This window comes from Choristoneura fumiferana, chromosome 17, assembly GCF_025370935.1.
Source record: "Choristoneura fumiferana chromosome 17, NRCan_CFum_1, whole genome shotgun sequence".
NCBI lineage: Eukaryota > Metazoa > Arthropoda > Insecta > Lepidoptera > Tortricidae > Choristoneura > Choristoneura fumiferana.
In genome coordinates, this window is record NC_133488.1 from 13347100 (window position 1) to 13362186 (window position 15087).

A 15087-nucleotide genomic window follows, 5' to 3' on the forward strand; every position below is an offset into this window, starting at 1 on the left:
ACAATATTTTACATACACTTTTTACAAATACATACTCAAATATATACATCAAACTCTGTGGAAACAATCACTACCAAATTAAAAGTTCCTTACTCAGATACATTAAAATTCATCTATACCTGCACAATAATCACCTGATCAATATTTATAAAAAACAAACAAAAAATACCAAATCTAACCTACAATCGCTTGTTATGCCTGCTAGTTTTTTGTCGACTGCTAATTACTCCCTATTGTTTAACTCAACCACGTGTATAAAAACTTGTTTTTATTTTAACTTTCAAACATGAATAGTACATGTTTAACTTTGAAACAAATAGATGAACTGGAAATAGCACAATCTATGGAATGCCGAATAGAGGACGTTTCAGGCTTGGCTAACGTATGTAGACAAGACATAACAATTATATCTCAAAATATAAGGAGCATATATCGAAACTTTGATGACTTAGAAATATCGTTGGCCACTCTTGACTTTGACGTGGATGTTTTGGTTCTTAGTGAATGTAGATTAAGCCCTCATAAACCTATTCCTCAGATAAATAGTTACACAGCTTTTTCGACGAGTAATTTACTCAACCAAAATGACGGCGTGGTGATATATGTTAAAAATATCCACAAGGCAAAAGTCTCTGAAATAAAACTCATACACGCATCATGCCTAGAAGTATCTTTATTTAATCTTAAAATATTAGGTATATACCGATCACCGTCTTACAATAATGCGGAACATTTCATAAATTCTTTGAACACTCATTTAGAAAACATAAAATCGAGTAAAAATGTAATTCTTACCGGTGATTTAAACATAAATCTTACTCAAAAAAATAATGAATCTTCTTATGAACGCGCAAATAGACTCAATTACTTAAATATGCTGTCCACACATGGATTATTGCCTGGGCACACCCTACCAACTAGAGACAAAACATGTCTCGACCATTTCATGTTAAAAATAAACAAAAATTTAACCAGTGCATCTATTTTTATTTTAAATACTACAATTACGGATCACTCCATGATATTTCTGAAGTTGTCAAAATTAAATAAAAAAGATAATAATTATAAATATAAAAAAACTACTGATTTTGAGAAAGCACTTTTTGATCTAAAACAAACAAACCTAAGCAACCTTTTGACATATACTGATCCTAATCTTCTAACTATACACTTAATTGACAAAATTACTGGTTGCTTACAGCAAAACACTACTACTACAATAATTCCTAGGAAAAGTCGTACTATTAAACCATGGATTACTAAAGGCATGTTAAGGTGTATTAATAACAGAAACAATATGCAGAGAAAACTACGATTAGATCCTTATAACGAAGTACTAAAGATTACTTATAAAAGATATAGGAATTATTGTAATAATTTACTTAAAACTCTAAGGCGTGATTATGACAGGGATCGGTTAAGCAAAGCAAAGAAAAACCCTAAAGACTTGTGGAAAGTGATAAACAATATCACTTATAGGAAACCTAGTAACACAGATAACTTAGAATTATTAGACATAAAATCATCTCCTGTTATCGCAGTTAATCATGTAAACAATTATTTTTCTAAAATTGGAAAAGCTCTTGCTGAAAATATAGTACCAAGACCTGCTCCGCCGCTAAGTAATAGCCAATCACAGTCACAAATTAACTCCTTTGTTTTGCTTCAAACTGATTCTAAAGAAGTATTAACAACTCTTATGAGTCTTAAATCGGATAGTGCTCCTGGATACGATAATATACCAACTAGTTTCTTAAAAATGGCTAGTGAACTGGTTGTGCCTGTTATTTCTCACCTTGTCAATTTATGTTTTTCCCTGGGCAAATTTCCTGAGGCCCTTAAAGAGGCAATTATAACCCCAGTTTATAAGAATGGGAATAGAGAAGACGTGAATAATTATAGACCTATATCTGTCCTTCCTGCCATTTCAAAAATTCTAGAAAAAATATTGAATTCTCGAGTTACTGACTATCTTACAAAATTTAAAATACTATCAAATTCACAGTATGGTTTCAGACAAGGTGTCTCGACAGAAGATGCTGTATCAACTCTTACTCAACTTATTGTAAATGAAGTTGATAGAAATAACAAATGTCTCACTGTCTTCCTCGATCTTAAAAAAGCATTTGACACGGTCTCTATTCCCATCCTTTTAAACCGCCTAGAAAGCGTAGGTATCAGAGATACACCTTTGCTATTACTGAAGGATTATTTACATAATAGAAGACAAAGAGTTAAGGTGGGAAATTACGTAAGTGAGGCAATTGATATAATGTACGGTGTCCCCCAAGGTAGCGTCCTTGGTCCCACTCTGTTTTTGATTTATATCAATCAGCTGTGTGACATGAATATAAATAATGGTCAAGTAGTCTCTTATGCAGATGACACAGCAGTTATATTCACTGGATCGACCTGGCGTGATGTCAAGTTGAAAGCGGAAGTGGGACTCTCAAGGATCGCGGCCTGGCTAAATGACAACTTACTTACTCTGAACGCCGAAAAAACAAATTACGTATGCTTCACAAAATATAAAATCACACAGCCAGAATCTGACTTAAATATCAAAATTCATACATGTACTTATGATAATATTATGAACCAAAACTGCATTTGCTCCAATATCAATAAAGTAGATCATATAAAGTACCTTGGAATAATGATTGACCAGAGGTTATGCTGGCATTCTCATTCAGAATTAATCATGAATAGAATAAGGAAATTAATATGGGTATTCAAGAATCTCAGGCATGTTGTGTCAGCTGATCTCTTAAGTCAAATATATGTCTCCCTAGCTCAGTCCGTTATAACTTATTGTATACCGATATGGGGCGGCGTAACTAAAATAAAATTTTTGGAACTGGAGAGAGCCCAGAGATCGTTATTAAAAGTAATGTATTTCAAACCCTATAGGTTCCCAACTGTGGACCTGTACTCTTTGTGCGGGTTTCTGTCAGTGAGGAAATTGTACATCGTCCATGCTATCCTAAGAATGCACGTGTCTTTAATATATAAGCCGGACCCGTTGAGCAGACGGAGGAGGAAGAATCCTGCTCCTTCTGTTCAAGTAAAGTCGATTTTTGCTAGGAGACAATATCGTGCGCAATCTACTTGTCTGTACAACCTTATTGATCAACAATTAAATATATACTCCTTGACCAAGTATGAATGCAAAATTAAAGTATCAAATTGGATGAGTAACAAAAGCTACAATGATACTGAAAATTTACTTAAAAACATTGTACCTACTTAATTAGAACTTTGTGAAGTGGATAGCAAATGGCAGTCTACACTGCCATTTGATCCCAAGAGTATATCACTCGCAGGGCTACCCATACACACACACACACACACACACTCACACACACACACACACACACATACACACACACACACACACACACACACGCATGCACAATATATGTACTAATTATTATTAAGAAACTTTTATAAAAAAAAGTACTTCTAATGTTTTGAATTAATTTTCATAATATTTCAGTAAATGTAATTTTCACTTTTTACAAATTAGCTATTTAATTTGTTAAATTCAATTCGCTTATTTAGATACTAGTTGCAATTGTACCTACTTTTAAGAAGAGCGGAGGCTCTTATTACAGGTATATTCTTACCTAAAAAGAGGCTCCAGCCACAGTTAAATGTAACACGCAATGGTTTATGAATAAATTATTATTATTATTATTATTATTATTATTACATAATGGGTAGTGTAATATAATACTGAGCGGCAAATAATCCTGTCCACAAATGTATGATATCGAAGTTCGTGTGGTGCGGTCCCTCTGACACTTATACTATTTAATACGAGAGCGAGAGGGACGGTACGATACGAACTTCGAGTTTCGTAGTAACCCTGCAGGTAATTTTGTATGTAGAGTGGGCCAAATTTAGTGCCGTTGAGTTTATTTATACATGTTCAACAAGACAGTAGTACGTACGTTACGTTATATACCTAGTTATATAATTTTAAACTTATTTAATAGAAGTCCTTATTAAATAAAAACATGCTACTTTTATTTTACCTCGACAAATCAAAATAGCGTGCAACGAGAGAATCGTAGGTGTACTTAGCTAAGTCGTAGCCCAATCGTAAAATCCGCCAGATCCATGAAATTCCTAGGCTTATTATGAAACGCCGCCATTTCGTGACATGCCTAAGGGTTGCCCAGGCATTATAATGTGCCTTATAAAAAACACGGCAGATCGATGAGAGCAACGTACTGTTAGTTGCTTTCTTGGCCTATGGTCACCATACATGGACCTATAATCTTACATAGTCCACCGCCTACAGTCTTGTGGTGGAAGGGGCCCCGCGTCTCGAAAGTATCTCGTTCTTTGCTCAATTTAGGTCCTGCGTCGCAACTAATAGTAACTCTCACTGTCACTTTAAGTTCAGGATAGTTAGGTACGACGACGAATGAAGCATCCTCGATCCTCATTTCTCCTAGTGTCAGGGTCTACGCTAGCTGGCGCGGGTGCACGGAGCGGGCGCGATAAAATCCGTCGCACGCGACGCGTGCAGCTAGCGCTGCTCATACTGTTTTTCAATACGCGTCCACCACAGTGTGTGGCGTCCACCCGCTCCGTGCTAACCGCGTCAACTAGCGAAGGCCCTTAGGTAAGGTGCAACTGCAACCACAACGTACAAGCCAAGCAACGAAACGAGCAGGACCAAAATTTTGCAATCAAATGTAGGTACTCGTATCAATCTTCAGGACTATTAAGTTTTCGGGTTTATAGGCTTTTGGTACTTACTTCGATTCATTGATAGGTATGTCTAAACGTCTAGTACCTTAACTAGTTTTAAACGACGCGCGCGCGGTGTGCGTGTTGCGGCAGCCGCCGAGTCGCGTGCTCCTGAGAAGAAGGGCTACGAAATAGCCCGAAACATATCGAGCTAAACTCGGTTTAAGACGTGAGTTATCCGTTAATGAGTTTTAAACGATCATGAAATGGTAGCGTTTCGTAATATGCCTAGGAATTTCATGATCTGGCGGATTTTATGATCGAGCGACCTACACGACTGATTAAAGTAACTAAACAGTTGAAACTCGGTCAAAAAGTAGGTACTTAACTAAAGTTAATGTAGCAAGCTGGGAAATCTCTTTCCGATGTTGCCACCAGCTGGCACGTTGACGATAAGCTGAAATCGATACGCACTTCCATTAAGGAACAATAATTAATGCAATGCAATCATGTTCCTCGTGGCCCTGTGATATCGGCCGGCGCATAGGCTTGCCAATGTGGAAAGATATAGACCAAAAATATTGTGTTCGCATGTGCATAGATATTTGTATTAACTAAGAAAACGCCAATTTACTGCAGTGATTGAAATATATAAAATTAAAAGCAGAAGTAGGATAGTTTTGTTAGATGTTGCAGTTTATCCAACTGCCTATATTTATTTTAGACGTGTTTATTATGTACGATATACAGGTAAGTATGCGTATAGTTGAAGTGAGAAAAGTTTTTCCATGTCAGTCTTTATAACATTGACATAAGATTGTTTTTATTTGGCCTGTGTAAAAACGTTTTTCACTACATTGTATAGATGTATTTTTGTTGCGTTTTATTTAATAATCTGATCTACTGTTAATGCACCACCTGCTGTAAGCTAGTCCTTCCTTCTTTTTCAAAGTCAAAGTCAAAGTCAAAATATCTTTATTCAATTTAGGCTATAACAAGCACTTATGAATGTCAAAAAATCTACCACTTTCTGTAAAAAAGGTTGCCTGGAAGAGACCTCTCTTGCGATAAGGTCGCCTATTGCTTATACCTTGTAATTTTCTCTCTATTGTACCGGTACCTGTTTTCTGTATCGCTTATACTATATCTGATGAACAATAAAGAGACATTGTAAGTAGTGTATTCATTAATTTTCAAAAATCTTATGCTCTCCTGAACTGAGACTTTTTAACTGTGGAATCATAATATTGGAATTATCTCGGTTTGGCCGTCAGAGATGTTCTATCTTTGTAGGCTATGTTGTTACAGATTAACGAATGTGGTCATTGAGTCAGCTATCTACGCGAGTGTGAAGGAATTATGGCTATATCTAATCTCCGCTCTTCACAGAGAAAATCCCATATAATACCTTCACATCAGTGTTCAAGCACTGTAAACTAAGTGGTAATAGCAATCGGTTACCGCTACTGAGTAATAACGTTCACGAGCGCTTCTAACAAACCTACTGTTAACCATTTATTTTTACGTTATCAGATTACTTACTCTACTACTACTGTTGCTACCTATCTAATCATCGTCTCTCCAACCAATGCTGTTCGAAGCTATTTATAGCATTTCATTTATTTTTAAATACTTACTTATCTATAGTATTAAAAAAATTGTATTGAATTGAACTAAGAAAGAAATTTTTAAAAAGTACACGATCGGTACGAGCATACATTAGATATAAACATTATGTATTATAAATACGCTTGAAAAATTCAATTTAATCGTCTTTCATTAAATCGATTAAAACGCGAAAATGGACTGGGTAAGATCCCTTTGTCTTTCCATAAGTAAAAATTATAAAAACTTTTGATTTGACAGTTGGCATTGACAATGAATGACAACTATGACAATGACAACGTCAAGTCAAGTGAAGTAGGTAAAAAATAATTTGGCCAGAGAGGAAGGAACTGTTTCTGTTTTTGCAGAAGATAGAAATATACTATATACCCCCTTTATTCACGTCAAAAAAGCTACATAATAATAAACCGACCGATCAGAAGAATAATGTTGTCCTCGCTTATTAAAGAACACCAGGCCAAACAAGCAGCGAAACGGGTAGTGCAGGGTAAGCTTGTTTTGTTTACGTTGCCAAATTTGCATTTTCTGTACACTTGAGACTAAAATTAAAATGTTAAATGCCTGATTTCAGAACAAAAACGTAAGGCCTGTATTACGGCTGCTAATGACCTAACACAAGCCCTTGTGGATCATCTTAATGTTGGGTTAGTAATATTATTAATTTGGTTACTTTTTATAACTGAGTAAGTAATTTAAACTGTCTTTTATGACTACCGGATGGCCAAGTGGTTAGAGAACCTGACTACGAAGCTTTAGGTCCCGGTTTCGATTCCCGGCCAGGGCAGATATTTGTATAAATAATATGTATGTTTGTTCTCGGGTTTTGTACCAAATAAACTACAGTCTAAGCCTCTCATTCTGGCAGAGCGTCAGAGGCCCTGTGCCCAACCATGGGATATCATGAGGTTGGAAATGATGATGTCTATTGAAGCTTAAATAGATACAGTCAACCAATTTGATTCCTAGGCCACCACAGAACCATTTCGTAATGACATTTTACATCATTCTTTATAGCAAATTGTATCAGGCAGATTATCAAATCACATAAATCAATTGGCAACAAAACTGAGACACAGGAAGCATGCACTACTACAGACTGAAGAAGCACAGTGTCCCTGCTCTACCAAGATAGAGGAGAAGGCCAACGGAGGAGGCTCTCAAGTCAATGCGTATATATGTATGATCACGCATAACTTTTTACAGAGTTGTTTGATTTTGATAATTCTTTTTTTATTGGAAAGCGTATACCCCGAGGGTGGTCCCAAATAAATTTGGAAAAAATATTCCTACCTTAAGGGTAGGAAAACAGGGGATGATTGATTTTTCAGTCACTGATTGTAATATATGACTAGGCATTACTTTTTACAGAGTAATCCGATTTTCATAATTCTTTTTGAAACTTCGAGTTATTTTCCTTTCTCTACCTGTATTTTTACTCTCTACCTTTGCTCTACCAAGCAGGTTCAACAACAGTACTCGAAGGGATGCTCAGTGGAGTATCTCTCAGTTGGCGACAGAGACAATAAAAGACAGACAACACTGCAGAAAGAAGAAGAAAAAGAAATAACTATAAACATTGTTACAGACAAATAAACTTATTTACTACAATAAGGTTCCATAGTGGCCTAGGAATCAAATTGGTTGACTGTACAACAATGACATGCAACTTGTTTAATATTAATTTACATTGCTTTATTGCAGTGTAGCTCAAGCATATCTGAATCAAAAAAAACTTGATGCCGAAGCCAAGTCATTACATCAAGGAGCAATTAACTTCTCAAAACAAACCCAACAATGGTTGGCGCTAGTAGAGAACTTCAGTAGTGCACTAAAAGAGATTGGCGATGTGGAAAACTGGGCCAGGAGTATTGAAAATGATATGAAGATTGTAACAGACACTTTGGAAAATGCATACAAAATAACACAAGAGCAACCAAACAGTAGCCAATAACTTAGTTACTAAATTACATGATTCAAATGACAGATGCCAAACTGACTTAAATAAAGTCCCTCCTATTTTTACGCAAACTATCAGCAACATTGTAAAGGCGTTCATTAAAGAAAGTAAGTTAATATAACACAGTGCCTATGCAGTAACTTAACAATTTGTTAGCAAATTTCAGTTCAAATATTGGAAATAATGTGATTTCTTTTTTTACCCATGTGGTGTTGGATTAGAATAACATCTCTCCATTTCTTCCGTGGTTGTAAGAGGCGACATAGGATATAGGTTAAGGTATACCGTAGGCGACAGGCTAGCAACCTGTCACTATTGTACCTTTTTTTGTCAAACTTTAAACCTAAAATTGCTAAAAGTGGCTCCGAAGCGGTAACGTTTCGTGGGCTCTGCCTACGCCATTTGGGAATACAGGCGTGATGTTTGTGTGTGTGTGTGTGTGTTATTTTTTTCCAGCATTATAATATCTGTTGGTAAAAATGAAAAATTAGTAACTGCCTTACAAAGTTACATAATGATCATGTGTCATTTGAATCATGTTAGAATAAATAGAGTATAATCACAGAATAGTTAATAGTACAAGTATAATATAGCTTTAGTTATACTTTTTAGGTAAGGCACTATCGTAAACTGCTTCAACTTTGCCCTCTGGCCCCGACATTGCCTGATTCAATTTACAGTCGATAACTAGCACCCTTCTAGGTTTTTAAACTTTTATCCCCCCGTAATATTAATTCCCGTGTAGATAAAAGTTTAAAGCAATCAGGCAATGTTGGGGCCAGAGGGCAAAGTTGAAGCAGTTTACGGTACCTTATATCCACATCCCTTACATACACATATTACACTTAACACCTGAGTAATGTTGAAGAAAATATTTGATGTGACAGAAATGATGTACTTAATGTACAATTTTTGAATAACATCAATTAGGGTTAGGATTCTCGTAGCATTTTTGGACAAGTAATGCAGAGGAGTCGTCGTTATGTAGGTACCTTTTATAATTGAATGAATGACTGAATGGTAAAAACTTAAGTAAGTATGTAAAATTTTGCGTGAACTATTTCCATTCACATTCACGTTCGAATTAACAGTTTTCCACTTTGTAAAGCTATCAATCACCTTGCAATCACCTGTTGTTTTCATCCTAACATACAAGATTTTGAAACTTTGTGTTGGGAATTCCTACCGGAATTTATATTTCAAAAACCTGTTGGTTTAGGTACTCGAATACCTCACTCCCAATATAGGATAATTAGTACCAATTTTACCATAAGATGTTAAATGTTAATGGACTATTTATTAGTTCATGCATTCAGCTGTCAAAATGTATGAACTAACATCATATGGTGAAATTAATTGTTATTAAATGTCTAATACATATGTTTGTACCTACAAAGTAATGTTACTTGTTTTTTTTGTAAGCTAAGTGGCAGCTGGGTGGGTGCGCCAAAGTTCATATACTTAAAATTGCAAATTCGATTATTGAAACTTCGAAAATGTAGGTATCTCATATAATTTTACATCCTAATGATCATTACTTATACATTTTTATTTTAGATAATAATCATTGGAACTCCTAATTTATTACATTTGGTATTATATGTATTTTAAAACATACATTTGTTTATTCCTAATCTATCCATACATAAATAAATGCAAGTAAATTCAAAATAAGAAAACTAAAAAAAAGTTAATCACACCACAGTTAAACTTTAGTTCCTAATTAATGGCGATTAATATTGTATTGTATATCTTTATGACTGTGTAATCTATTTTGGTAAATAAAGCATTATCTTATCTTATCTTATCTTAAGTTAGAATGGTGACCTTCATAAAATATAAATGCTGCCAAAAATGGGTTAGGTTAGGTTAAAACTGCGACTTTGAACATGAAACTACCGTGAGACTCACTCATATTAAATATATTGATTATTTTATATATTTTTTATATTTAATAAAGTCAAAGTCAAAATATCTTTATTCAATTTAGGCTATAACAGGCACTTATGAATGTCAAAAAAAAATCTGCCACCGGTTCGGAAAAACCGCTGCTGAGAAGAATCCGGCAAGAAACTCTAGAGGTATAGATACATTTTTTTAAAACAGATTTACAATATTATTAAATGATATGTAGACATCACAAGTATTTAACACAACTATTTGAAGGATCGCTAATGCGGATCGGAATTATTTCCAAATATCCCTGTCCATGATATATCATTAACTTTATAATACTTACGCCTTTGATAATGTCTTCTTGACAATAGATCTGAATTTTGTATCCGTTTCATTTATAATATTTTTTGGAATTTTATTATAAAAACGTATGCAATTTCCCAGAAAAGACTTTTTGGTTTTAGCCAGTCTGTAAGATGGAACTTTAAGCTTCCCTGTGTTTCTAGTAGCCTTTGGCTTATCGACGTTAGTGGGAAAATCACATATGTTCTTCCTAACATACATGATTATTTCAAAAACATAAAGCGACGGCAGGGTTAGGATAATATAAAACTGCGACCCTCATGGAACCAAAATCCTGCCAGATAAGTGGATTAGGTTAGGTTAGATAGAACTGCGACCCTCACAGAACCGAAATACTTCCAGAAAAGTGGGTTAGGTTAGAACTGCGACCCTCACAGAACCGACATCTTGCCAAAAAGTGGGTTAGGTTTGGTTAGAACTGCGATGATTATATGAAATAAGTTTATAAATAAAGAAATTCTCCCAAATAACATTATTTGGATAGATAAAATCTCAGTGTTGACCTTATGAGTAAAAAAAAAACAAATATGTATCATTATGAACAATGTAAGTAGTAGTAAAAATAATTACTTATTTAAAAAATATATAATGAAATTTTTTCGGAGAAATGATGATTATGATTACAAAGCGGTATTATTTTAAATAATCGAATAAAAAATGTATATGAGCCAAAATGGACCCCTTTATGGGGTAGCGTATTTTTTGGCATCAGGCATCGTTTGATTTATAATGGCATCATGTTTTCTCTTTCATCTGCCATGTGACGGATCCGTCCAGGCCACGCCCCCAAAGTAATTACCTAAGTACCTTATTCTTACGTTATTAGAGTCCAATTTATTTTCTTCGGATTTATTGTGCAAATGTAATTTGGAACCTAAAAAACCCAATTAGAGAAAATTTCACCAAAATAAATTTCAGCAAAAAATACCTACCAGCGTACCACATACTTTTTTAAAAGTTTCAAAAAACACATGTTTATTTTCTTTTTAATATGCTCTACTATAATAATACAAGAGATTTCATTCCATGACAATTTAAACAACATACTTTTTGTTCAGATTCTTATGCATCATTAATTCATTAATTCAACCATAAAAATATCCATAATAACGACTCCACAACCGGGTCCTTGCCATTGAATGTGTTAATAGTTATTTATGATACAAGTGCGGAAAGTAGGCAATTCCCAACGAGTGGCGGAGAACTTGAAACACGGGCGAAGCGAGTGTTTTGAGCCGGCACGAGTTGGGAATTCCTACTTTTGACACGTATATCATACAACGTTTTACAATGCATTAAGCGAGGAAAAAAATCGAGGCAGTGACTACATCATTTATTTGCCATACTCCTTTTACTACAGTAGCAGGCAGTAGATATACATACCGATATGCACGCCAAACCAAAATCGTTAACGTATACACTTTATTAAACCAACTTTCATAACAATCATTGACTCAGAAGATTAGAACAGCTACAGCTACTAATGATAGGTAAAGGAGACTTTGTTTTAGTATCGTGATTTTTTAAGATTAATTATTAGCCCTTTTTGCTTGACATTTTCCACACTTATATTGGCTAGTCCTTATCTCCTGCACGCTCCTATAATGCTAAATATCAGTGCAACCCGTGAATAAATCCGTGTAATAGTTAATTATCATCAAGTATATGTATTATGTATCTAATCTACCAGCTGTCAACAAAAAGTTACCGTAAATATGAGATTTTTTAGCTTTGGAACTGTAAATAAATCAAAATTGGTTTACTAATTCTAATAGATAAAAGCAAATAAATAAGAATAAGACATACCGGTAGATGTTATAATATCCATGTGCGTAGAAGTAGATTATTCTATCAATTTAAGATGTTTATTAACTTAGTTATGTATATTATAGTTCACGTATTTTGTTCAGCATTGAGTTTGTCACTGACAATATGTGCTTCGTGAAGGACGTAAGGCGGCGTAAAGTCAGATATAAATTCATCATTTAAACTCTTCATTTTAATTTACTCATCAAAAATTAATTCACCGACTGAACTTATGACATTACTTTGGCGGGTTTCATGACAGGCGCGAACGGGTAACCATGATTGGTTCGTGCTACGTCGTGCGCGCGCACTGGAAGCTCATTGGTTAACTTTCGAGTGCGCGCGCTTGACGTCGCACGGTCCGAATTGGACTCAAGAATTTATTTCCTTTTTTTTCATAACTTTAGACGGAATTAAAATACAAGTTTACATGAAAAAAAAAATTAACGTTCTCTTTTCTGTCGCGATTAATCTGTATTATCTTATCAGTAAATATTCAGTTGGTTGCATCAAACGTTTCTTATTTGTTCAAAGCCTAACTATAACGACTCTTTAGACTTATTTTTTTAACAATAGTTTGGACATAATTTGGCAATTTAAAAAGTTACTTTACCGCACAAGTGCGGTAAGTAAGATCCATACTTAACTTTACTGCACACTTGTGGATGCGTGCAGGAATCGCTAATTTTCTATGGATATGTTGACCCACGTCAAGAGGCACTTTTCCGAGCACGTGCATTGTAAAAAAAGTTCCCTGTAACTTTTACTGACATTGCACATCACTATTGCTTGATGTATTTTATCATTATCATGTCTGTGACGCACTATAGCCAAGTAAAAGTTATGATAACACCTGTTACCAAAGAAAGGGGTTTTCGAAACTCCTCAAAACTCATTTCCATCCATCACAAAGTAGGTACTTTATAATTTTACTAGTACAAGTTACCATAACATACATAAGTAAGAGAATAAATAATAGTAGATTATTGTCGTGGCCTGGAAGTAGGCAATTGCTGGCTGAGTATGAGTATTAAACGGACGAGCTTGCGAGTCCGTTTAACTAATACGAAGCCAGCAATTGCTATTCCAGCCGAGGCTAATATTTAGCTTTTCTCAAAAATGGTGAATAATTCTGAAATAGAACAAACTTTTTCTTAAAATATATTATAAAATTTAATTTTATTCCAATATTTTTTATGCTTTCCCGCCTTTTTCATTAAAAATAAACTGCAGGTGTATTTTTCCACCGAAAACACCACAAGCTATTTCAGACCCAATGGAAAAAGTCCGGAGTTCCAACAAAATATCTGATACCGGCCATTAGACTTGGCTGTATACGACTTGTGCCAACATTTCCATGGCCTTTTTAACTTTAAAAAAAAAAGTGACTGATTGCAGGCGCGCTAATTCATTATTGTCGAGCTAGCGCGCCTGCAATCTTTTAACTTTTTAATTTTTCGCTGACCATAAACTATGCACTTCACCTTCTGATATGTAAAGAATAATGGCAAACTTTACGGACATTTTTGAGAAAAAGATTTTGAACACCCTGTTCTATGCTAAACTATCCAAACTAACTGTAATCAATAAACCGTAAACAACTGAAGTAAAAATATCTTAGAAATACAATTTGCCTAAGTCTAAATAATAGTGTATTTATTAAATATAATAGGTGTTAAATGCATAGTTTTAAATATATTTGCTACCAAATAAATTATGTTCCCTTATTTACAATTTAGTGCGTTTTTATAGTGACTGAATTGTTTCAGACAATTATGCAACAGCATAATTTACGGAGTGTTATATAAAAGTTTTCTGTGGTCACATTTGACTGCTTTCTAAACAAAAGAAGAATAATGCATTGCATTGTACAACAAGAGCATAAAACGAGTCATGTTTCCCGTTCAATAGCCTCCCGAGCCGATGCGGCGAGGGTGGATAGACGTATCGAAGGGAAAATGGGTTTAATGCTCCAGTTTGACACTGGCTATATAAACGTCTCGGGTAAAATGGCTCAATGTATGCTCTTTTTGTACAATCTACTATTGAACTTGATAAGGAGTGTTCGAGCTACTGTATATAAATGTAATTACATTGAACTAATAGTTATTTGAGGGAATAATATAACCATATATTCGTAGTCCGTGATAAAAAATAATTTAATATTTTAAGTATTTGATAATTATTATATCAGAATACCTTTACAAATTTGTATTAAACATTAGGACTGTTCGAGTACACAAATGTGACCGTGTTTTAAATTTTCTTGCAGTTGTCAGACTTGTCAGTGTCACATTGTAAGTGTCGTATGGTTATTATTGACGCCAGTTTAGCGATAAGATAAGTGTAATAGTTACTGAAATTTCTTAATAAAGTTCTTAATGAACCAAACTGTGCCACTGCAGTAGAACAATAGGCTGAAATAGTCGTGTTCTACGTGCTCTGCATTGCCTTGCGTGCGTTGATGTAAGTAAGTACTTTTAATTCAATAAACTTGACTAATATAATACGATGATATCGTGCTTATTATAATCGAAAATACAAACTGAGACATGGATGCACAGAAAAACCAGAAAAAGAGACCATGCGCTCCAAAAAAAAAACTCCAAAAAACCAATCATAATCGTGCTTAATGTTTTTTTTTTAGAATAACTGGAAGTGATAAAGTTGGTAAACATGTCTGAAGATATACCTAGAGTTCTTTCCATCCAGAGTCACGTAGTTCATGGATACGTGGG

At 34.6% G+C, this 15087-nt stretch overlaps 2 protein-coding genes and 1 long non-coding RNA gene across 3 annotated transcripts in view; all 3 read left to right on the forward strand.

Annotated features, from left to right (window-relative positions):
* Positions 1-6598: 6598 nt before the first annotated feature.
* Positions 6599-9923, forward strand: Blos1 (biogenesis of lysosome-related organelles complex 1 subunit 1). Its single transcript, XM_074099747.1, has 3 exons — positions 6599-6814; positions 6899-6971; positions 8029-9923. Exons 1-3 carry the CDS (start codon positions 6754-6756, stop codon positions 8276-8278), a joined length of 384 nt encoding a protein of 127 aa, XP_073955848.1. The 5' UTR covers positions 6599-6753; the 3' UTR covers positions 8279-9923.
* A 740-nt stretch (positions 9924-10663) lies between these two features.
* LOC141437109 (uncharacterized) lies at positions 10664-11691 on the forward strand. The gene is made up of 2 exons (XR_012452365.1): positions 10664-10842; positions 10899-11691. It is a non-coding gene; the product is annotated as an uncharacterized lncRNA (long non-coding RNA).
* Positions 11692-13549: 1858 nt separating this feature from the next.
* LOC141436757 (pyridoxal kinase-like) overlaps positions 13550-15087 on the forward strand; it is a gene marked incomplete in the record, with an annotated part of 3271 nt that continues 1733 nt past the window's right edge. Inside the window, 3 exon segments of the mRNA XM_074099791.1 lie at positions 13550-14434; positions 14622-14815; positions 14997-15087. Of these exon segments, the coding sequence (XP_073955892.1) occupies positions 15026-15087 (62 nt within the window).

Bases quoted from the DNA above. Each gene is read 5' to 3' on its own strand.
- Blos1 (XM_074099747.1), top strand. From the start codon at position 6,754: ATGTTGTCCTCGCTTATTAAAGAACACCAGGCCAAACAAGCAGCGAAA. The intron at 6,815-6,898 runs GTAAGCTTGTTT...GCCTGATTTCAG, and splicing joins AGCGAAACGGGTAGTGCAGG to AACAAAAACGTAAGGCCTGT. The intron at 6,972-8,028 runs GTTAGTAATATT...GCTTTATTGCAG, and splicing joins GTGGATCATCTTAATGTTGG to TGTAGCTCAAGCATATCTGA.